The sequence below is a fragment of the Lactuca virosa genome, chromosome 1 (assembly GCF_052849685.1).
Source record: "Lactuca virosa cultivar CGN04683 chromosome 1, Lactuca_virosa_CGN04683_v6, whole genome shotgun sequence".
In the NCBI taxonomy this organism is placed as follows: domain Eukaryota; kingdom Viridiplantae; phylum Streptophyta; class Magnoliopsida; order Asterales; family Asteraceae; genus Lactuca; species Lactuca virosa.
In genome coordinates, this window is record NC_136426.1 from 116,124,957 (window position 1) to 116,150,848 (window position 25,892).

The window sequence follows — 25,892 nt, forward strand, 5'->3', positions numbered from 1 at the left end:
GTAACAAAAGTTAATTATATGTAAAAGAAGACTCCAAGGCTCACATTTTCATGAATACATAAAATTCATTGTATATGTTAATCTACTAAAGTACACATGCAACATAGTTCCACATCTTGCAATTTTATCTTTTCAAAACTTTAGGCTATTTCTAGTAACTGTACATGAGAATATGAGATTTAACGTTTTGAAAATGGAAAACTAGAATACTAGCAAAAAGATTGAGGATCAATAATGAAGAAACTGAATCAAACAGAACCCATGGAAAAAAAAACCAACCATTATACTTTTCATTGTGTTAACTCTCAACTTGTATTGTGTATGTCTCTTTTACAAAAAAAACTTGTATTGATGTATGAGAGAGAGAGAGAGAGAGAGAGAGAGAGAGAGAGAGAGAGAGAGAGAGAGAGAGAGAGAGAGAGGTGACCAAAAACCAAACCGCAAACCGAAAACCGTAAAATAACCGAAAAATTGAGACCGAAAAACCGAAACCGAATATAAAAACCGATGGTGCGATTTTAAATTTTAGAAAAACCGCAATTTTCATTGCGGTACGGTTTTATACTGTCAAACCGTACCATAAAAACCGAAAAACTGCAATATTTAATCTATTATATATATATATATATATATATATATATATATATATATATATATATATATATATATATATATATATATCAATTTAATAAATAAATATTTTGTTAAAAATCATCTGTTCTTCTCCACTGTATAAGCACTATGCTTTGCTAGTTTGCTTTACAGTTTGAGCATTTGTATCTATTGCATATCATTAACATTTTTATTTTGCTTATGACAAGCATAATGCAATTCAAATTAAAAGACGCATCTTTATATATAAACAATAATAATTGACTCAACAATGCAGTTTGAGATTATAAAACCAAATCATTTGCAAGGCAACATATAATGCAAGTCTCAAAATCCAAATATCATAAATATATATATTTGGATCGGAATTTACCAAATAACATAAAACTATTTCATAGACATATTAAATACATTTAAATTGGACAAAAAGGTGATGATTTGTAACAAACATATGAAAATAAAATAAAGTCCACAAAATTCTACATTTAAACCGTAGCATTGTTTAACCACAAAACCGAACTAACACATTTTTTTGGTTAAAAACTGAAACCGCACCGAATGGAACCGAAACCGCATGTAACCCGCAAAGCCGAACCAAAACAAAAACTGCACCTATCGGTTTTTACCCTACAGAAAGGGTACCTTGCGGTTTGGTTTGGCATGAAAACCGCACCATGCTCACCCAGAGAGAGAGAGAGAGAGAGAGAGAGAGAGAGAGAGAGAGAGAGAGAGAGAGAGAGAGAGAGAGAGAGAGAGAGAGAGAGAGAGAGAGACGCTTAACTGCTAATCCGGTAAAGTGTCAACATTAAGCAGGTACCATGAAAATCATCATACTGATACAGTTTTGTAGACAAAAGATACTCATATGATTACATGAACCCAAAAATTGCATTAGCCTGCACTTGCCCTACACCCTTCTTCTCTAATTCCACTCACAACATATGATTATGTGATGGCGGTCGACTGGTGGACGGTGGTGGTGCTAATGGTGGTAGGTGGCGATCGAAGATGAAGGTGGAGGAAAAAAGTTGAAAGGTGCAGGTGCAAATGCAGGTAAATGCAGCATCTTTGGTTTTAGATCTAGATCTTTCGCCATGTATGAAGAAGTATATATCTATGTTATATAAACGGTGATCAATATTTATATACAAGCATATCCCTTTACATCCTCATGATACAGCTATCACTGATATTTTATGGATTATACAATTGGATTTTAATGGATACTAATAATAGTGTATTAACAAATGTTAAAAAATCTAGTTAGCTTATAAGAAACGTGATCGACTTGGGTGGATCTAATTATAATACATTTAAAACCGATAAACCACGTTATCGACTTGGGTTATCTAATAATAGTGTACCCACAAAGAGCAAGTTATTTATGTATTGTTTTCATTCCTGGTTTCATATTTAACTTTTTTTTAACATTTCATTAATAAACTAGGTGTAAAATCCGTATATTACACGAGTTGATTAAAAAAATAAAATATTAAAATATAAATAATAAATATTTTTTAAAATAAAATTTTGAAATAAAGAATTAAGAAACATATTAATTGCAATTTAGTATAATTTTTGTTACATTTGATACTTTACATATATAAGTATAAGTATTATGTAACTTTTAATTTTCAAAATTGAAAAAAAATCATAAATTTACATGTGTATATTATTTATTTAAAAAATATCATAAAATGACAAGTGCCAAAACTCATTAAAGATTGACATTTGACAAAATTATCTTCATTTATTATATTAGATGTGAAATTATATATATATATATATATATATATATATATATATATATATATATATATATATATATATATATATATATATAGAGAGAGAGAGAGAGAGAGAGAGAAAAAAAAAAGTTTAATAGAAAACTATAATTATTAGTTCTTCAAGGAACCAAATCTTTTTTTAAGTTCTAGAGTTTATTATTATCGAAAAAAAAAAACTAAAAATATCTAAATTCATAACTTAACATTGTGAATGTTAAATATATTTTTAGGATTCACCGTATGAATTTAGATTCACATTGTGAATCTTCAAAGATTCACATTGTGAATTTGAAGAATTTTTTTTATCGAATTTGATATCATTGGAAAAATGATAAAAAGTTATGAATTTCTGTATTTTTAGTTTTTTTTTTTGATAAAAAATAAGTTCTAAAAATTGAAAAAAATATTGGTTCCTTGGTGGTTCTCTATTGAATCTCACCCTATATATATATATATATATATATATATATATATATATATATATATATATATATATATATATATATATATATATATATATATATATATATATATATATATATATATATATATATATCAAATGTTTTTTTTAAATAATTTTCAGCAAAAATCTATAAAAAGTTGCGGATTTTCATAATAAAAAATCAAAAAAAGATTTGTGATCTCTAAGTTTTTTTTATGCATTTTTTTGATTTTTAGGGTTTTTTGTTTTCCATAGAACTTAAACCTAACAAAAAAACCCTAAAAATCATAAAAATGCATAAAAAAATACTTAGAGATCACAAAACTTTTTTTTGAATTTTTTTATCAAAAAATCGCTGAAAATTTTTTTGAAATTTTTTTTTTTACAAAAAAAAAAAAAAAATTTGATTTTTTATTTTTTTTTTCAGCGAAATTGTCAAAAAGGCTACGATTTTTTGATAAAAAAAATTCAAAAAAAAGTTTTGTAATGTCTAGGTATTTTTTTATGCATTTTTATGATTTTTAGGGTTTTTTTGTTTTCCAAATAACCTTCTTTATATATATATATATATATATATATATATATATATATATATATATATATATATATATATATATATATATATATATTATTTTTTATGTATTATGGTTTATGTTCGGATTTGAATTCTTGGCACAATTTATTCCTTGACCTTGTAAAAGATTTCACCAATTTTCCACATTATGTCGTATCTAATTAACTTTTGAAGTTGTATCAATTTAATTTGTATCTATTTTAATCTAATTCTAATAAATTATAGATACGACTATAACAAAAATATTTTTAAATTAATAAGTTTTAAATTCGTAAGTACTTGAATAACTTTGAATGACCTTTAAATCATTCAATCTGTTAGGCATCTTTCTAATTTACTTAAACAGTTTAGATTAGGGCCGGTCCAGACAGTGGGCAACCCGGACGACCGCTCAGGGCCCACGCCTCTTGGGGGCCCAAAATTTCTTGGCTATGTAGTGTATATATATATAAAAAAAAATATTACCTAAATGATTTTTAAAGCATAAATTTGGTTCATACTCAAACTAAGCCAAAAGATAAACAATTTGACTTGCTTGTTATTGCTAATTGAACGTGTTTATAGTGAAGAATAAATGATATTTTTTTGAATCTCCATTATATTTGTCTGTAAGGGGTCATTTTTTTTCTTTTCGCCCCGGGCCCCATATACGTTTGGACCGGCCCTGGTTTAGATTTATTTTGTATAATTTGTATGAATAAAATTAATTTTTTTCGTATGATATCTAAATTTGCTTTACAACAAAATTAAATAAAATATTTTTAACGCTTCTTTTGGTAGTACGCTGTACAGTACTACCCTACGATCATATTGAACCCACGTGAGGCGTCATCACAAGCACGTGACATTTGTTGTTTACGCGATTTTATAGTACGTAGATAATTGTCCTGCTTGTCAAGGACAATCACTTGGCCCAATTTTAGTTTTTTATGTACATGACAAAATAATACTTTCACGTCTATTTTACATCCATTTATGCCCTAAAAATCATCTAATTCTAACAACAAAAATATCTCTAAGTCGCATAAGATTGGAATAAAGAGAACAATCAAGCCTCTTTTTAGAGTATTGCACAAATAGTATGATTATAATGTCTCCTACTTATAAGATTTTCATTCTTTATGTTTAATCAAAATATAAGTTGAAATGGATGTCAGAAATTGATGTTAAATATTTAGTGTCGATGATGGATTTGTGTGGATACTTGTATGATCATGATTTCACTTTCGTTGAAAACCAATTGCACTATATGCCCGAGATCCACATATATTTTAGCTGGATATTAAAAAATAAAGCACTTACCTTATGTATGCATAAGAAAGAAAGCAAAAACCAGAATCATATTTAAATTGGTCTTAATTTCGTGAGTGTCGAAACTGGAGTCTTATATATATATATATATATATATATATATATATATATATATATATATATATATATATATATATATATATATATATATATATATATATATAGACCTAGGTTATTCTATTCTAACTAATTATTGTGTTATTGTATGAATGATTGTGGGCCAATCATTTTACTTATTTTAAGAAAGTGGTTATTACATATTATTGAATTAAATATAATTGAAAAATACCATCTAATTTAACTAGAAGTGTATTTTAGTCAGTTAATATAGATTTAATAAAGGAAATTTGCATATTTTAAGGAAAATTGCATATTTTAAGGGAAAATAGATTCTATTAATTTTAAAAATCTGATTGTATGGATAATAATTCTCCTAATTCGGAAATTCTGACGGAATATGTTTATCAATATATAGAAAAATAACAAAAATTATTGAACCATACAAGAATACACATTCTGATATAATATATATTTTGATTTAATGAACTTCTTGAAGAATAATAAAATTTTAGATACAAGTTAAAAAAAATTTCATTACATTCTTAGAAAAGAAAAAAAATTATATACTATTCTATGAGAATGTTACACTTATTAATAACAAAGAAATACAAATATATAGATCATTCTACCAGAATATACTATTATTCTGCTAGAATAATCTATTCTTTTTGGAAGATTGGTGGTCATTGTTCATCTTCATCCCGTAGAATAACCCATTCGATGTCCCATCTTCCCTCTATATTTTCCTGTCAAAAATCAAAATCAAACACCAATTCCTCCCAATGATTTCTGTTCAAACAATAAAAAAAATAAAAAAAAATGTAGCAGCTAATCAAGTAAAATATAACAGCTAAAGCATAGAATTATTCCAAGTTTCACTATGACCAAAATCACACTCAAATTCTGTTTCTCCTATTGGTCCTTCCATTGTAGCCATTCTACCTCCTGAACACTCAATAAAAGATTAAACTCAAATAAAATCAACACTCCATTCTAAAATAATATATACAAGGATAAAAACTTTTTGTGAGATATGGATGATCAAGAAACACCCATCAATTCACTGTAAAACATCAACACCAAATATCCATTCCTTCATTAGTTTGTGTCAAAACAAACAAAGAAAAAGGAATTTTCATTGTTCTTCTGTTCCTCTCTATCAATTTCTGTCAAATACAAATCCAAACATCCATCTTTATCCTACATTGATTCCTATCCCCAAAAAAAAAAAAAACGAGGCTGCTAAAGCAAACCCCATGCTCATCTGTTACACTGATATTTCAATGGAGCTATTGCTAGATCAAGAAAAAAAGAGAGAAAAAGAACAGGGGAGCTGCCGTAGCAGCCCCCGTCCACGCACCTTTCAACCACCGAGAGCAAAACCTAGCGAAGTGGGTGTTTCCCCGGAGCAAAACCAGTCGGCGACAACCCCCTCTGATCCCTCGACCTCTTTCCTACCGCGACGATGTTGCTGCCCTACCCCATCCCGTTCTTCCCTTCGGCACGTCGAACCCAGGAGACCACATCGCTGCTTTTTCATAGTTAATTATGGTAGATCAACAACAATTCCTTATATCACGCAAGAAGCAAAGATAAATATAGAACATTAGCCCTAAATCGATTTCACCGCTTCCCTCCACCCCTGTAGATCGATTTCACCATTTCTCTCTGTATTCTCTATTTGTTCCATATTCAAGCCCTAAATCGATTGACGAAACGAATGATATGTGTATGGCGGTTACAATTGTAGAAAGAAAAGAGAGAGAAGGAATGCAGAGATGGGTCAGGTCCCAATTGTACTGCTACTCCACGGCTTCCCTGAGCTCTGGTACTCCTGGTTCCATCAGATCCTCTACCTCGCCGCCCACGGGTACCGAGCAGTCGCCCCTGACCCCCGTGGCTACGGAGACACCACCGGAGCACCTATTGACGATCCTACCAAGTTCACTACACTTCACGTTGTCGGCGACATGGTCGCACTCATCGCCGCTCTTGGTGTAGATAAGGTGTTTGTGGTTGGGCATGACTGGGGCGCCATGATTGCTTGGAGCCTTTGTTTGTTTAGACCTGACAAAGTTAAAGCCTTGGTCAATTTGAGCGTTCACTTTGCCCCAAGAAACCCTCACCAGAAAATTGTAGATATTTTTCGTGTTGCATACGGAGATGATCACTACATTTGCCGATTTCAGGTAACATTTCTGCTGTAAGACTCTTACCGAAATTTTAAGAACTATATCTTGGTGTATAATTCATGAACCCAAGCACGAAGAATATTTAAAATAGCTTTCATTTAGTATTTTCCATGGTATAATATATATAAATTGACACAAAAGGGTTGATTTTTTCTTCCCCCGTTTAACTTTGTTGTAGGAACCAGGGGAAATAGAAGCTGTGTTTGTGAGTCTTGGAACCAAGAAGGTTTTTGAGAAATTCTTGACACATCGTGATCCTGATCCATTTTATTTCCCTAAAGATAAGCCCTTTGGAGCTTTGTATGATACTCCTGTCATCTTGCCATCATGGTTATCCGAAGAAGATGTTGATTATTACACCAAAAAGTTCGAGCAAACTGGTTTCACAGGAGGAATAAACTACTACCGATGTTTTGACCTGTAAACTTTTATCTATTTTTTATTTTTTTACTTGTTGAATTGAATAATTACTTAAATTATTGTTGTTGTTCCTTTTCAGTTGTTGCACAGAAAGTACAGTGGGAATTTCTTGTTTAATATGTTGGGAAAATGGAAGGAATCTGAATACTCTGGTCAATCTGTTCCAGTTGGTGGTCTTGCTTATTATGTTACTGCACCTTCTCAAGGTAATGACTCACTCCATTCTATATTTCCATTCCATTCCATTCACATTCCTTGATTTGTGATGATTTATTATTTGTTTGCATGTGAATATCATCATCAACTTGGCTGATATGGCAGCAAATCCCTTCCATGCTCTTTTTTTTTTTAATATTTTAGTTAATTGAGTAATACTTAAAGGTTTGCAAACTTTAGCTTTAAATGGTTTCAAACTTTATAATTTTTGATTTTCACCTACAGTAATATAACTTGTTTGCTTTACCAAATGAATGTTAACCTGAAAATTCTTTCAGAATGAGGGCAATATTCTTTTAGAATAAAGAGGGCTTTAGTTTGAAGAAGGCTACTATTCTTTCAGAATGAAGAAGGGAAATATTCTTCACATGTAATCCTGCAAATTGATCAGACCTAGACAACCAAAAAAGGCAGGGAAGCATTAATTTTATTCTTTTACAATGATTGTTCTCTAAGAATGAACTCGAATTTTATTCTTTATTTTTTTTCATATCAGAATGCAAACACAAGTGTATCACTACAAATTACTTGGCAATGAATTTCTGATAGAAATGGCTTGAAGAATGGCTTGAAGACCTGATGGGAAAGACTTGAAGAATGAATTAAAGAATGATCACACTCATTGTTTAAGAATGTTGTTATTTTTTAAGAATTATACTTGTTATTCTTTCATAATGTTTGTTATTATTCAATGAATCACAATCATACAATGTAATTATTTGGTATATTATTAGTTCAAGAATCGATTTTGTGTATTCTTTCAGAATATATTTACTAGTTTATGGTTGACATTCTGTCATTCTGACAGAATAAAATCGAAAAATATATTTACTAGTTTATGGTTAAAATTCTATCATTCTGACAGAATAAAATCGGATTTTTAATTTTAAATTAATTTAAAGTATTCAGATTTTTAAAAATAAAGGAATTAATTATCCCTAAAATTCCAAAAATTTCCTTTTTTAATATAGGTTAATTGACTAAAATGCCCTTATGCTCAAATTTGTGTGATTATATGGTACATGTTATCCTATTCTATTATCATAGACCCTCAGATCATGACCTTTGATTATATTCCATCCAATGGTTCAGATCTGTGCATTCTGGCACACAATAGTTATTAGAAACAAAATAACCTAACCCTATATATATATATATATATATATATATATATATATATATATATATATATATATAGAGAGAGAGAGAGAGAGCTATGTTCATTTGTTTAAACTAAGTATTGTGTTATCGTATGCATAAATGTGGGCCAATCAAAATTAAATAAAAAATTAAATAATTAAATAAATAAATAAGGGTAATTTAGTCATTTGTTTAATAACTTCCAAAAATAATCCCTATAATCATGGTATCTCTCCAGTTTAAATCTCCTTCCCCTCTTTATCTAAAAACCGATTTCTAAAAACCCTAAATTGAACAAATCGACACCCCCACCCTTGTCCCTCCAGCCGTCATTTCCCCTTTATTCCAATCTGCATCAAGTTTCGATTCCGGATCGGAGTCGGACGACGAAGCTCAAGCTGCTCTCGAATTACAAACCCTAGAAACGGAGCTCTCGACAAGGAGCAACGAAGCAGCGGCGCAGGTGAGTATAAAAACTATTGGGAGACCAATATGTTTCTCCAAACCGAAGAATTCGATAGGTAATCATACTAATTAACTAATCATATGATCTTCTCCTTTTCTCTTTGTCGTTTAAACCTGAATCCATCGTTTTCTTCTGCAATTTCTGAAATACAGTTGGGGCGGATTGGAGGAAACATTTTCCGGCTATTGTGATTCAAGTTCGCCGGACGGAACTCAGTCGTCGGCGGCCTCCAAGGGAGGATTATTCAAGAGGAGATAATGATACTAGAGTCTCAAAAATCAGAATCTGGGGTTTACGATTTTGATCAGGACACAGTGTTCATGTCAACGGAAAAATCAAAGAAGAAAAGGATTCAGCAATCTCCAGATACAAGTGATTCAAGGGCCTTTCCGATTGAAATTATTGAAGTAAGTCAAAGTCTTGAACTGTTTTTACGTACTCTCATGATTTTATCTCAAATTGATGATTGTGTTAAACTGTTAATTAACAGTTAAAAGTGTCATACGTGGGAGAGAAGATAGCATTGGTGAGTTTGAAATGCAGGAAAAGAAGAGACACGATGGTCAAGATTTGTGAGGTTTTTGAATCTTTGAAGCTCAATGTTGTCACTGCCAACATCACTGCTTTTCCTGAGACCCTTTTCAAGACACTCTTCATTCAGGTTTGCACTAGAAAACATACACTTCGGTGGTGTGTTCTTGACTGAAAACGAAGAAGAGAAGGAATGCAGGGGTGATTTTTCTTTTGTATTAAATATTGATTGTGAATCGATGCAGAAAAGAATAGAGAATGGAAGAGTGTTTATGTAGATGATTCAATGGATGATATTGGTGAGATTCCAATTCTATTGGAATGTAATCACGAATTCCAATTCTATTGGAATGGAAAGACGAATTCCAATTCTGTTGGAATCACAGATGTTGATGCTTGAAGAACAGACCACAAAATTGAAACGGACCACATTATTCTTTTAGAATGTATTAGTCGTTGTTAGATTTTGATGTTTTCTTTTCCCGTTTTGATTGTTTTTTAGTTTTATTCCTTAACAATAAATGTAATTTTTAACAATTGTTATCCGTATTCTATAAGAAATAATGTGTTTTTTGTTTTTATTCTTCAATTGATTATTCAAGGATTTGTTATTCTACAAGAAGTTTTTAAATTCATGATCAAGAAATAGGTTCAAGAATATTTTTATTATTTATGGTTCAAGAATATTTTTATTTTTGAATATACTCATAAACATATTTGTCAGAATGTCCGAATTAAAAAAATTATAATACGTAAAATCGGATTTTTAAAATTAATAGAATCTATGATCCCTTAAAAAATGCAATTTTCCTTTATTAAATATATATTAATTGACTAAATTACTCTTGTAATTAATTAAGATGATATTTTCAATTATATTTAATTCAATAATATATATTAATCACTTTCTTAAAATAAGTAAATTTGATTGGCCCACATTTATGCATACAATAACACAATAATTATTTTGAATAGAATAACCTAGGCCTATATATATATATATATATATATATATATATATATATATATATATATATATATATATATATATAAATATAATATAAGTAATTTATATACAGTTTTTAGTTTATAAACCAACTATCTAAACTAGCTAAAATTCATTAGGCATTACACATAATCAATTAATCATATAGTAAGAAAGTAGGTGTCGAACACAAGGGGAACGAGAATAATTAAAGGCTAATTTATCTACAAAAGTTAACTAATTAAAAAAACAATTAAATAAGGGTTTTTCTCTGGTTTTACAAGTCCAGCTTAATTTAAAACAGTTATCACCAAAAATGATTAAACTAACAAAAAACAATTAAAATTAAGGTTTAAAACAAGATATTAAAGTGACTTTCGTTTAGATATGATTCACACTACTCATATGACTGATTTCTTGGAAAGTATAATGGATTAAATTGTTTGTTGCTTACCGATTCCTAAGTTGATTAGACTTTATAATCAAAAGAATAATCCTTTAGTAAAACTAATTCATTCATGCATTGATTAGGTGGACAAATAAATAAGATTACTAGTATTAATCACGAGTTATGTTAGAGTTGAACTAATGATTGATATTAATAAATAATAACATCAATTCAACACATGAATGATCATCACATATTAGCTTCCACATTAATTTACTAAATAAGAATGATCATCTAATTCAGAAAAACTCAGCAATAAACAGAAAAAGTAGTTATCATTAACACAAAAGGGTCTTTAACAAGCTATCATAACAAATAAGCAACTAGAACCAATCCAAGATCCAATAAGGGGGTGTTTGATTGTGGCCTGACTCGGTCCAGTCAGACCTTTTTTTCTAACTCGGTCTGGGTCAGCTGGTTTGATTAGGATTCTTTGCACATCTGATTCAGTCCACAATATCTGATTCGGTCCTCAAAGAAAAAGTAGCTGACTCGGTCCTTTCCACCGGTTTCACGTATTTGTCTTTCTTCTTCTCCTTGCCCCTAAACGACGTGACTTCTTGTTTCTCCTTCTCCTTCAATTCACGCATAACTTCTTCCACCACCACTGGTCCTCTTCTTCTTTAATCAATTCATGGAATCGATTTTGATATTAAATCGAGCAATGAAATCGTTTTTGAAAGTGAGTGTTAAGAAATCTTCAATCGATTTAACTCCCTTCGCACTTAGAAAATAGAGATGGATAACAAAATTATGGAGATGCAATCCACCATTGGTTCCATCATAAATGAACAACGAGCACTTGAGTGACGATTGATGAGAAGCAGAATGAAATCAAACACACGAAATCCAAACTCAACCATCAAATCGTGAAGAAAAGCGAAGGTAAGACCGAGAGAAAGGATGATTGAGGTAATTGCGAATTTCTTCTATCAGTGTATATTTTTGTTGCTTCATCCAACGACTGAGGTAATTTCTAATTGGATTAGACTTTTTAGCAGTTAAATGGGCCTTTTTTATAACTTCAAGGTTCATATGATTTTGTTTCAGATTTGAAATTTTCATGGATATGAGTATGTAATCCAATAAGTGAAGCCATCATAACAGTTGTTCTGTTGAAAATTTCATGGATATGATCATGTAATCCAATAAGTGAAGCCATCAAGTAATGGAGACTAGTGCATACTGTTGGAATCATTTTGGTTACAAGAGTCCAACTCGTGAGTTCCATATTTAAGGACCTGTTGTGCATTAACTAATTAGCCAAAGGGTCTTTGAAATCATCATAACCGAATTGGTTTGTTACAAGAACACATATGCCAAATATTTTGTATTCATGGGAAACATTCATAATGTGTTGTGGTCATGAAGACTTAAGGATATATCATGAATCAAGGAACTAATTGTATGTTGTGCATTAGCAATTGTAACATTATCTACATAAATATATGAAATGATAATTTCTCATGAACAATTGTAACATCAATCTTGTGTAGTAAATTCTTGGTGATGTTGTATATAGCATGATCAATAATAAATTTAATGACAAATCATAGGGAAATTATAGTAAAAAAATGTTATTTGAGGGTAATATAGTCGTTTTGTACGGTCAGTCATATGCAAAATCAAACAAGAAGTTTCAGTCAGAAGCAAACTCAGTCAGCTTCCAACCCAGTCAGCTCTTACCTAGTTAACAACTATCAAACGACCCCTAAATCAACACATAGTCATAATGAAGAATAAAGTAAACAAGGTTTAGAAGAATTATTTCCTTAAATCTCTTCAAAAACTGAACTTCAATCAGAACCTGATCTCCTTCCGTCTTCCAATACATTTCTGGCCTCCAAAAGTCGAAAATAACTTGAAGCATAAGGTAGGGTTGAATGATTGGATGTATATTTATAGTTTCCTTAAATCGGATCCCCAAGCCGTGGCCATAGCCTCCACAGTGTGGCAGGCATTATTCACGTGTGTTCCTTAAGTCTGACAGTGTAACATACACGTTCAGTTATCGTGTTATATAATTTTAAAAGTGAATAATATAATGAAATATTATATGAATTTGAGCGTTGAGTTCTAACCGATAGTTTTTACTAGAAATGAAGTAAAACTATGTTTAGAATCGCTCGGAAAATATTGGAAGTCTTATGAGATTCCAATCAAAAGTCAAATATTGAAATTTAACGAAAATATAAAATTTGAAAATAAGTAAATTTATGTTAATGAAATTTGTAAAGAATCCCGTTAGAAAATATTTAGGCGAAAACCTCATCGAAATCCGAGTTATAACGAAGAAGTTATGACTATTTGAAGTTTCGCGACAAAGCACGACGCCATATGACGTAAAAAGTGAGTTTTCAATAAACTACTTTTTAGCTTTAGTGATCTAAACGAAAGTCGTAGTATTCGTTAAACCGAAAATTTTCATAAAAAGAACGTCCAAATCTGACTTCGTATGAGGAAGTTATGATTTTTTTAAGATTCGGAATAACAGTAGACAGCTAAAAACTCGAAATAAAGATCGAGTGATTTTTAGCCGACGCAACCTAAATGAGAATCAAACGTCTCGTCAATAGTAGTACAACGGTAAAAAGACAGACGAAAACGAACATCGGATGAAGAAGTTATGAATTTTTAACGGACTTTTCCTGTCCCGTCCCGTTAAAAATATAATATTAAAAATAAAGTCAAAATTAGCCAACGGAGTCTAAACGAAAGTTGTAGAGCATAATTTCACCTACGCATGGATATAAAGAATGTCAAAAACAGAGCTCGTATGCAAAATATATGAATTTTTGAAGTTTTTAAATAAAAATAAATGAAAAATTCGAGACTTATCCGAAGGAGAACGCCCCGCGTAGAGGGTTACGCCCAACGTTCGCATGCAGGGCCTCGGATCAGCCACGTCGCCCCTCTCTTCGCGCAGATGCCACCTATCGTAGTTGATGACACGTCCGAGACCCGGGAACCGAGCAGCTGCCATGCCGCGTATGCCCAGCGTACTCCGAGGCTTCGACCAGCTATAAAAGGCATGCGAGATTGCCCGGTTATGGTTGCCATTTTTCAATCTCTTTCACCCTTTACTCTCCTTTTTACTTACTTTTAACCCCCCCGAAGCCCCGATATCATCCCCAACACCCGAAGCAAGTCCCGACACTTCGAAGTTCTTGAGAAAATCATATTTTCTAGCCGAAACTCTGCCCGAGTAAGGCCGGTTTTCAACTAAAATCTCGGATTTCGTCACAGAAAGTCATATTTAGAGTCGAAGTGCTGCCCAAATTAATACTTTAACCCCCGGTTATTTCACGGTGAGTTCAATATATAGGAACAATTGTATGTTATGTGTTATATGTGCTATGTGCTTTTCCGTGTTATCATCTCGTGTTATTATTTCCGCTATTATGGTAGCAAAGTTGTACCTTTGACCATGTGATCAGTGAAAGGACTTAGATTCATGGTGGTACTGGTATGTAGCCTCTGGCCATGTAGAGCATGTCTCGTAAGAGAATGACTTCTATTCTATGGCATTGGCAGAAGGTTAGATAGGGCTAAAAGCCTGAAATCTACCAAAATGTTTAATCAGAAATCGTATGTCTTCTGTGCCATTTGTGCCAAAATGTTATTGATGTATATCAAGTATTGAAATTGTTATGTCTCATTGATTGTATATCATTGAATCAAATCATCGATTGATATGGAAAGCTTCTCGCATTTCACATATACCTTTATTGTTCCTTGTACCCCTTTGCTTCTGCCATATTAAAGTATATATATATGGCATAACGTTATACTGTATCTATTATTGAACTCACTAAGCGTCACCGCTTACCCCTCTCAGTGTTTAACAATTGCAGGCAATGAGAATCCAGTATAGTCATATACTGTTGGAAGATTTAGAATAGTTTATACTATTATTTCTGTACTTGGGTTTACGTTTGTATAAATGCTTAAATATTCTGGGTAGTTATGTAATATACTAAAACTTAGTCGGTTTGTATCCAGTCTTTTGTAATCAAATTATCAATGTAAAATATTGTTTATAAATATGCATGTAGCATGTTTTGTAGTAACATTATTGTGAAGTATGAAATTTTTGGTCTTTCAGAAATACGAAAGTTTAGAAAGAGGTTCTTTCAATCTTGGTATCAGAGCGGTGGTTTAAGTGAACTAAATTCCACGAATTGGTATTTAGACTTAAACCTTCAGAAGTTCAATATATGAACAGATTCTTTAGGAGTATATGGATACAAACCATGGGAAAGACTTAAGTAAAGTATTTGGTAATAATAAATCCTAATATTCTAAAATATTATGTTGCCCTTAATTTTCAGAAGAATGGCTGAACAGGAAGGTAGCCATACACCAGAAGTGGGTGGAGATCCTAAACCTGGTGAAGTAAATACTCCAGTATCCCCTCGTGAGGAGCGACTCTTGGGTAAACTTACTGGTATTATTTGGCAGACTCTCGAAGAACACAAGAAGAATAATGATAAAGGAAAAGAGAAAGCCACTGGAGAATTTTCAAAAGGAGAGGTGAAACGTCCCTCATTCAAAGATTTCAAGAGTAGTGGTGCTACTGAGTTTTCTGGTGTCCTTAATCCCATAGTTGTTCTAACTTGGATTCAGAACACAGAGAAAGTATTTCATATCTCTCATGTGGATAATGAAGACAAGGCTAATTATGCTTCTGCAATGCTCATCGGAGAAGCCTTGGTCTGGTGGGAGGCAACATATGAAGCTCTTAACGGGTATGACCAGGAGAATTTATCCTGGGAAATGTTCAAAACTCGTTTGCTAGGAAAATATTGTCCTCTATACATGAGGAGAAGATCGGAGAAAGAGTTTCTTGAGCTTAAACAGGAGGAATGACTGTGAATGAGTATGAAACTCAGTTCAATCAAAAAGCACGGTTTGCTGCAAAGTATGTTTCAACTGAAGACGAGAAAATTCAGTTATTCATGGAGGGACTACGGCATGAAATCCACGATTTTGTAGCCAATCGGGATGTTTTGTCCTTTGACAAAGCTGTTGAGTATGCTCGAAAGCGCGAGCATGACTTAGAGATACGTGGTGCCACTCTTTCTGTTCCAAAGCATCCACGTATCGATCAAACTTTTCTTGTTTCCTCTGTTCCACCAGCTCTATCTGTTCGATCTTATTCTAATACAAGAGAGCAATCTCAGAGCGCCGTTCGTGGTCGCGATAGATCACAATCTTTTTCTATTAAATCGCCATCATGTCGCATTTGTGGAAAGAATCATTCGGGCCAATGCAGAATAGAAAAGGAATATATGGTCTGCTATGGATGTGGAGAAGCGGGTCACATAAAGCCAGTTTGCCCAAGGAAGGATGTTACTTGCTATGCATGTGGTATTATTGGCCACAAGAAGTGTATTTGCCCTACTCTTACTAGTCAAATGGCGGGAAGTCAAGCTTCCGTCCAACAACCAAAGAATACTCCAACTAAAAAGGAGGAGGTGCCAAAAGCTAAGGGCCGTGCATTCCAGGTTACCACAGAGGAGGCACGCGAGGACCCGAATGTTGTGACGAGTACATTTCTTGTCAAATCTAGACCTACTCACATCTTATTTGATTCTGGTGCCTCAGATTCTTTTGTGTCTCATGAATTTGCGCATTCTTTCCAATTTGCTTGTTATTCATTCGCCCAATCATTTCACGTAGATACTGAGGGAAGTATATCATTATTTGTTGATAAAATCTATAGAGATTGTGTCATAGAAATTGAAGGCTATAATTTTCTTGCCAATCTGATTCCTATCTCCTTACCCAACTTTGATATTATTCTCGGCATGGATTGGTTGTTAAAGAACCACGCAGAACTCTGGTGTTACGAAAAGATGGAACGCAACCCTATCGAAGGGAAGGATCCTATTTATGTCTACAGTGAGCAAAGACTTAAAAATCATAAAGATAAATTCTTTCTTAAAAATAACTCATAAATTTATATCGAAGGGGTGTTCTATCTATCTGGTCTATACAGTTGACATCTCAAAGAGGAGAAGAAAACTGTAAATGATGTGTACCACTGAAGATTTTTTCTGATCGTAATACTCGCTTCACTTCTCATTTTTGGGCGAGTATGCAACATGAATTGGGATCTCGTGTTGCTTTTAGCACAACTAATCATCCCCAGACAGATGGTCAGACGGAGAGAACAATCCAAACAGTAGAAGATATGCTTTGTGCATATGTCTTGGAGTTGGTGCACGTCAAGTGGAAACACCATCGAGGCCCAAATTAAAATTGGGAAAAATATAAGAATGAGATAAGAGCAAAATATCCCCAGTTATTTATATCGACGTGATTTCGGGGACGAAATCCTCAAAAGGAGGAGGTATTTGTAACATACACGTTCAGTTATCGTGTTATTTAATTTTAAAGGTAAATAATATAATGAAATATTATATGAATTTGAGCGTTGAGTTATAATAGATAGTTTTTACTAGAAATGAAGTAAAACTACGTTTAGAATCGCTCGGAAAATATTGGAAGTCTTATGAGATTCCAATCAAAAGTCAAATATTGAAATTTAACGAAAATATAAAATTTGAAAATAAGTAAAATTATGTTAATGAAAGTTGTAAAGAATCTCGTTAGAAACATTTAGGCGAAAACCTCATCGAAATCCGAGTTATAACGAAGAAGTTATGACTATTTGAAGTTTCGCGACAGAACTGGCACGACGTCGTATGACGTAAAAAGTGAGTTTTCAATAAACTACTTTTTAGATTTAGTGATCTAAACGAAAGTCGTAGTATTTGTTAAACCGATAATTTTCATAAAAAGAACGTCCAAATCTGACTTCGTATGAGGAAGTTATGATTTTTCTAAGTTTCGGAATAGAAGTAGACAGCTAAAAACTTGAAATAAAGATCAAGTGATTTTTAGCCAATGCAACCTAAACGAGAATCAAAGGTTTCGTCAATAGTAGTACAACGGTAAAAAGACAGACGAAAACGGACATCGGATGAAGAAGTTATGAATTTTTAACGGACTTTTCCTGTCCTGGCCCGTTAAAAATATAATATTAAAAATAAATTCAAAAATAGCCAACGGAGTCTAAACGAAAGTTGTAGAGAATAATTTCACCTACGCGTGGATATACAGAACGTCAAAAACGGAGCTCGTATGCAAAAGATATGAATTTTTGAAGTTTTTAAATAAAAATAAATGAAAAATTCGAGACTTATCCGAAGGAGAACGCCCCGCGTAGAGGGTTACGCCCAGCGTTCGCATGCAGGGCCTCGGATCAGCCACATCGCCCCTCTCTTCGCGCAGATGCCACCTATCGTAGTTGATGACACGTCCGAGACCCGGGAACCGAGCAGCTGTCATGCCGCGTACGCCCAGCGTACTCCGAGGCTTCGACCAGCTATAAAAGGCATGCGAGATTGCCCGGTTATGGTTGCCATTTTTCAATCTCTTTCACCCTTTACTCTCCTTTTTACTTACTTTTAACCCCCCGAAGCTCCGATATCATCCCCAACACCCGAAGCAAGTCCCGACACTTCGAAGTTCCTGAGAAAATCATATTTTCTAGCCGAAACTCTGCCCGAGTAAGGCCGGTTTTCAAATAAAATCTCTGGTTTCATCACAGAAAGTCATATTTAGAGTCGAAGTGCTGCCCAAATTAATACTTTAACCCCCGGTTATTTCACGGTGAGTTCAATATATAAGAACAATTGTATGTTATGTGTCACACCCCAAAACCAAGAACGGCGGAAACGTTCAGGGGTGGAGGACGTCATGTAAAGTATCATAACAGTGCAAAGTAGTAAACAAGCAACAACATCATCCATTGCATTAAAAGTAAAGCTTTAATACATGAGTGTTCTTTCATAGGAATAAGACACCAAAATATGTAATTAAAATAAAAGACGAGTCTTGTCTGTGCTCCGTCTTCTCAAAACCTGGTCATCGTACCTGTCTACTGGTGACCTGAAAATACAAGTTATTTTGAAAGCGTAGATCAGCATAAAGCTGGTGAATTCATAAGTATTTTAGTGTCATTGATTTGAAAAGCTGTTATGAAAGACTTGTAAATGTTTAATGAAACATTTAGTATAAGTGTGAAAACCCTAGAAAATCCCATATTTCCTACTAGTAAAAAAAAAGTAGTCTTCTACCAAGACCCGAATGCTTTGAAGGTTTGCATTTCTGTATCAATGAAGGTTTTTCCCATGTGCAACTATTATTATAAATATATAGTCTACCTCATCGTTTATGTGAATGTGTCACAAAATAAAAGTAATAGGGAAAATTATATAATCATTGAAATCGTATCCTTTTGCCTTAGGATAATCACGGCGTGGAAACTCGCCGAACAGTACAACCGAGAACATCCGTCGATGAACAGGTCCCGCTGTGGCTAGCAGCCAGGTGTAGGATGGTCAGTCCCGTATAGTATATATAGTATCTCTCTCTGTATAGTTTATAATATTTCTCTCTGTATAACAAGTAATAGTATCTCTTCATATAGTATTTAGTATATTCGTATAGACTCATGAATGAACTGACTCTTGTGTAATTCCTTGTACTAGGAATAATATTTTGTATCTCCTAAACTATACCTATAATAGTTTATTGGAATGTAGATTGAATGTCCAAGTAGGTTTATACACCCTTGCTACACAAGAGTGTTGGAACTGAAGAAAGAATGAAAGCTCTCATATCAATACATATATGTATGAAACATAAGTGTATAGATATGATTTTTAACAATAAGTTTGAAGAGGTTTTGTAATACATTTAAGACTTTTGAACAATAAGTAATAATGACTTGATGTCAGTTTATAAAACGATTCAAAAGTAGTTCATTTGATAACAAAGAATAAAATAACTGAAAACCATTGTATTTAACACATTTTGAAGTATGTGAAATCAGTTGGTTGAAAACACAGTTATAAATCACATATGATTGATTCTATAACTTCCTGTTTTCTACTTGTATTCCCCCCATGAAAGCATTTAAAATCATTTAAAAGGATTGATTAAGGGGTATGAACTCACCTGTAGTGAGTGGTTTGGATGAACGGATGATGTAGGATGCTAAGTGTCAAGTGAAGACTTGTACACACACAATGATCCTAGTTAACATATAATAACACATATATGTAACCAATTAGTCATAAAACAACTAATTAACCAAGTTTAAGACATCCTAAGACATGTAAAACACTTGATTTAAGTGCTATAAGTCCTAAGGATTGCATCTAAGGGTGGTAGGACCTTGTAATTGAGTTTAGGGTTCAAGGGTAAACTCCTTTGGAGTTTACGGTTTTGTGACCAACTCTTATTGAGTTTACAGTCGTAAACCCATGAGTTTACGGCCGTAAACTCATGGTACTTTTACCATGTTGAGTTTTGAATCCTAAAAGGTCATAAGAAGCATTCCTACTTCATATCTAAGCCTTTGGAAGTGATTAGGGCACCATTTCACTCCTTTGTGGAGTTTACGGTCCTTGGACCACTTCTCCTTGGGTTTACGGCCGTAAACCCAAATGGTTTATGGTCTTTTTGATGTTTCAAGTCCTAAGCACTTTAAGGATATGATCTAGACTAGTATCCAAGGCTTGGTAAGGGACTAGGGCACATTTTGGCCCCTTTATTAGGGTTTACGGTCCAAGAACATCTTGGACCGTAAACACCTTTGATCTTGTGTTTCTTGGGTGTTTTCTTGATGATTAGAAGTGTAACAAGTCTTATAATACACTAGGGTAAGAGTACTTACTAGGTAGAAGCTTGAAAAGGTGCTAAAAGTCCAAGAACACTAGTGTGTGTTCTTGGTGAAACTTGAAGATCTACACTTTTGGAATGATTTCACGGATGGAATCATGTAAGATCACTAGATTAAGTAAGATATCAACTTTTTAGGGATAGAAACACTTACAAAGTTGAAGATCAAGAAGAAAAGTTGGATGATACTTGAGAGGATTTGAGTTTGGATCTTGAAAATGTGAAAAAGTGGTAAATAATGACTAAGTGTCATATTTATACCCCCTTTTAGGGTTTACGGCCGTAAACACCTTTGTTTAGGCCGTAAACTCCAAACTCTTGGAGTTTTGGGACATTATTGTTGCACAATAAACCCTAGGGCATCCTCTCTCCTGTTATCTCCTGAAGTACTAACTTCTAAACACTTAAACTTACTCCAAAAAGCTTGAAAGTTACCAGAAACTGTTCTGACTTCTATTGAAGTGAATGGTTCTACAGAATAGAAATTTCGGGTTGTCACATCATCCCCCCGTTAGAAGGAATTTCGTCCCGAAATTAGAGTTTAAGCAAATAAGTAGTTACAAATAACTAAGTAAAAAGACGAGGATATTTCAGTTTCATCTGATCCTCTCGCTCCCAAGTGAATTCAGGTCCTCGCTTGGGGTTCCAGCGAACCTTCACTATCGGGATACGGATTTGTTTCATTTGCTTGACCTCCCGGTCCATGATCTCTACTGGTTCTTCCACGAAGTTGAGGCTCTCGTTGATCTCGATCTCGTCGAGTGAGATTACAAGAGTCTCGTCGGACAGACACTTTTTCAAGTTCGAGACGTGGAAAGTAGAATGTACGTTACTGAGTTCGCGTGGTAAGTTAAGTTTGTAAGCTACAGGGCCGATTCTTGCGAGAATCTCGAAAGGCCCTATGTACCTTGGATTTAGCTTTCCACGCTTTCCGAAGCGTATCAATCCCTTCCAGGGTGAGACCTTCAATAGAACACGGTCGCCCACCTGGAATTCCAACGGTTTCCTTCGCTTATCAGCGTAGCTTTTCTGTCGGTCTCTAGAGGATTTCAATCGTTCACGAATCTGAACGATCTTCTCTGTTGTTTCCCGAATGATCTTCGGACGTGTGAGAGTGCTTTCAGGAACTCGTCCTTTAGCTAACTGGGTATCACCCACCTCAGCCCAGCACAGAGGGGATCTGCACTTTCGGCCATAGATGGCCTCGAATGGAGTAGCTTTTATGCTCGTGTGATAACTGTTGTTGTAGGAAAATTCGACAAGGGGTAAATGAGTATCCCATGCCTTCCCAAAGTCGATCACACAGGCTCGCAACATATCTTCCAAGGTTTGGATAGTTCTCTCACTTTTTCCGTCGGTCTATGGATGGTAGGCTGTACTCATGTCCAGCCTTGTTCGTAGGGAACTTTGTAGCGACTGCCAGAACCTCGAAGTGAATCTACTATCTCTGTCCGAGATAATGGATATGGGAACACCGTGCAGTCGTACAATCTCCCTAATGTAGGTTCTTGTAAGCTTCTCCATCTTGTCTGTTTCTTTGATAGGCAGGAAGTGTGCGGACTTGGTCAATCTGTCGACGATGACCCATATGGTATCAAGTCCACCCGTTGTCTTGGGCAACTTGGTTATGAAGTCCATAGTGATCCGCTCCCACTTCCATTCCGGTATCTCTGGTTGTTGTAGAAAACTGGAGGGTTTCTGGTATTCGACCTAGACCTTGGCGCAAGTAAGGCATTTACTTACGAAGGTAGCAATCTTTGCTTTCATGTTAGGCCACCAGTATAGCTTTTTAAGATCCAGATACATCTTATCTGAACCTGTAGTCGATGCACATACGAAACGATCCGTCTTTCTTCTTGACGAACAAGACTGGAGCTCCCCAGGGTGAGAAGCTTGGTCTTATAAAGCCCTTGCTGAGCAGTTCGTTAAGTTGACAGGACAGTTCTTGCATCTCTGCAGGTGCTAGACGATAGGGCGATTTGGCTACGGGAGTAGCCCCTGGAACTAAGTCGATTCTAAACTCGACTTGACGTTGCGGAGGTAATCCTGGGAGTTCTTCTGGAAAAATGTCGGGAAAGTCGCGTACTACTAGAATGTTCTGAATGTCTTTCGTTTCTTGGCTCACATCGACGATGTGTTCGAGGAATGCATGATATTCCTTTCTCAAGCACTTCTGAGCTTGGATACACGAAATGATGCGAAGGTTTGTACTAGGTTTGTCGCCGTAGATAACTAAGGTTTCGCTGTTAGGGAAGTTAAGACGATCTGCTTTCTCAAAGCACATGATGTCGGCGCGACGATGACTTAACCAATCCATGCCGATTATGACGTCGAAACTTTTAATTGGGACCGGCATGAGGTCTATTTTGAAAGTATGACCATCTAAAGTTAGAGTACAACCTACGTATATGCAGTTAGTACTTTCCGTTTTCCTGTTTGCCATTTCTACAGTGAATGATTCATCTAGTGCACGTGGTTTTTGTTTAAGCAAGTGTGCAAATTTTTGGTTTACGAAGCTTTTCTCCGCTCCACTGTCGAAAAGTATGCATGCATAAGAGTTATCGAGGAGAAACGTACTAGTGACCACTGTGGGGTCAACAACCGCTTCCTCGTGGCTTATGGCCAGAACTCTTCCTACTCCGCCAACTATCCCTGCCTTAGGGCAGTTCCTCTTATAGTGGCCCACTTCGCCACAACCGTAGCAAGCTTGGCCCACACCGGTGTTAGGAACTTGAGCGCTCGGCCTTGCTGGAGTCTTGCAGAAATGGGCAGTATGCCCCCTTCTGTTGCAGTTAGTGCACTGCATTTCCCGGCAAGGTCCGTTGTGATGGAAGGTGCATTTGTTGCACTTCGGAAGATTACCGACATAAGGCTTAGCTGGTAAGGGATTAGCAAGGACAACAGGAGTTACCGTGGCAGCATTGATTGTAACTAGTTGTTGTCTCTTTGAGGATTCTTGCGAAGTCCCGCTTTTCGTCTTGTTCCACCCCTTTTTCTTGTTGTTGTTGTTGTTTCCCTTTTGTTGCTCGGGTGTAGAAATCGTTGGGTTCTGGTAGTTTCCGTGATCTATAAGAGATTGTGCCAGCTCTTTAGCGCTGTCAAAAGTAACAGGCCTTGATGCTAACACACTTGACTGGATCTGGGGCGACAGTCCCCAAATATATCTCTCTATTTTCTTGCTCTCTAGAGCAACCATATCAGGGCAAAGAATTGCCAGATCACAGAATCTATTAGTATAGGTTGATATGTCAGAACCAACCATTACAAGACCCCATAGTTCCTGCTCAAATTTTTGAATTTCCCCTCGTGGACAGTACTCTCTCATCAGCATGGCCTTCAAGTTCTCCCAGCTTATCGAATTTGCCACTATTAGGGTCAGTGACTTAACGTGGCCATTCCACTAAGTTAAAGCCCTGTCAGAAAAGGAACAAGTGGCAAACTTGACCTTATTGTTCTCTGGGCAGGCACAAATTTCAAAGACTGCTTCTGTCTTTTCGATCCACTGCCTTAAGATCATAACCCCTCCAGTTCCATTGAAATTTCTGGGTTTGGCATTCGTGAAATCTTTGTAAGTGCATTCTCGGGGGTGCCCATGACTCTCGCCATGGTTAGAAATAGGTGCACCAGTTCCTGATCCGCTAGGGACAGGAGTATTGATGTGTGACATGGCAGCCGCTACGGCCGCCGTGACAGCTGCTTGGAACATAGCAACGTCGAACTGAGGAGGTGGTGGAGGTGGTGGTATCGGTGTTTCGTTATTATTGTTACGCCTCGGATTTCTGCGAGGAGGCATCTTTTAACTATAAGTTTAGAAAGATGAAGATATTGATAAGAATTTAATAGGAAAGTTAATGAAAATGACTCACGGACTAACTCTTCATAGCCCAACAGCAAGATTGAATGTAAATCTAGAACTAACAGATGATAACATTCGGATAATAATACCCATGAGATTAGGTACCTGTCAATATTACTGGAATTACAGATGTAACAAGTTCGGGAAAAATGGCCTAGTAGGAGGCCTTACATCAACCAAGATGGGAAAATTTTGACAGGACTACGACCTAATCAAGACCTAACAGGTCTAAGATTTACAAAGATAGGAAATTAGACCAGAGTTTTACATAACTAGGTTATATCCAAAAGAGAAGTCGATGAGATTCTATCGGCGACGAGAACTACTAGAGTGAGTTCTTGATTCCGACAGAAGGCGTTCTATGTCCCTCACACGCCTGTCAGATCTTACTTGCTGAGCTCGAAGTTCCCTGACTTCAGCTTGGGTTCCAGTAAGTTCTCTCTGCAGAGCTGCATTGTGGACCAGAGTCCTTTCATGAGCAGACTCTAGTTGGCGAATGCGGACTGTGTTAACGCCAGAGTTGGCGTCAATCTCCATGACTCGGTCGATAGCGGCTCGACCCTGTTCGGTGTTCCGGGAAATCCTACGAACCATGATGGGTAGGACCCTGTAAGCTGAACCTCCCTCAGTGAGGTTGTAGAAGCTTCTGTCTCCATTGTAGGGGATGGGTTGACTCTGTTCCTGACTCCATCTATTCAAGTTTGTGGCCCACAGAGGTGTGGGTCCTTGAAATGCTGGGCGAGGGTTTGGGTCATGAGCAGCTGGGGGTAGATTGTTGACTTCTGGTTCTGAGTCAGAACTATCAGAAAAGCCTTCAACTTCGTGATCATCCAAAGGAATTGGGTGATCATTCTCTGGCTCTTCTCCGAGCCATCCAGCATTGCCGTGGTTAGGGTAGTACGGGTCGCCGTGGGGATGGAATCCAGCCATGATATCTACGCGAGAAAAGGGATATAAGAAGAAATTAATAGACGTACTAACTAAGATAATTATAAGATGATCTTTATCAGTTACTTCAATACTTGTTTAGTGCATACCAGTTATATGTACTCAGGACAAGATAGACCTTCGAATAAGTGACCCTAACTCTAAGCCC

At 35.1% G+C, this 25,892-nt stretch overlaps 1 protein-coding gene and 1 pseudogene across 1 annotated transcript; both read left to right on the forward strand.

Moving 5' to 3' along the window:
• The first annotated feature begins 4,565 nt into the window (after positions 1-4,565).
• LOC145119465 (epoxide hydrolase 2-like) lies at positions 4,566-7,826 on the forward strand. The gene is made up of 5 exons (XM_079055127.1): positions 4,566-4,609; positions 6,552-6,975; positions 7,157-7,398; positions 7,489-7,604; positions 7,780-7,826. The coding sequence occupies exons 1-5, from the start codon at positions 4,566-4,568 to the stop codon at positions 7,824-7,826; spliced, it is 873 nt and encodes a 290-aa protein (XP_078911253.1).
• A 132-nt stretch (positions 7,827-7,958) lies between these two features.
• LOC145119470 (transcription factor bHLH27-like) lies at positions 7,959-10,029 on the forward strand (annotated as a pseudogene).
• The last annotated feature ends 15,863 nt before the right edge of the window (positions 10,030-25,892 follow it).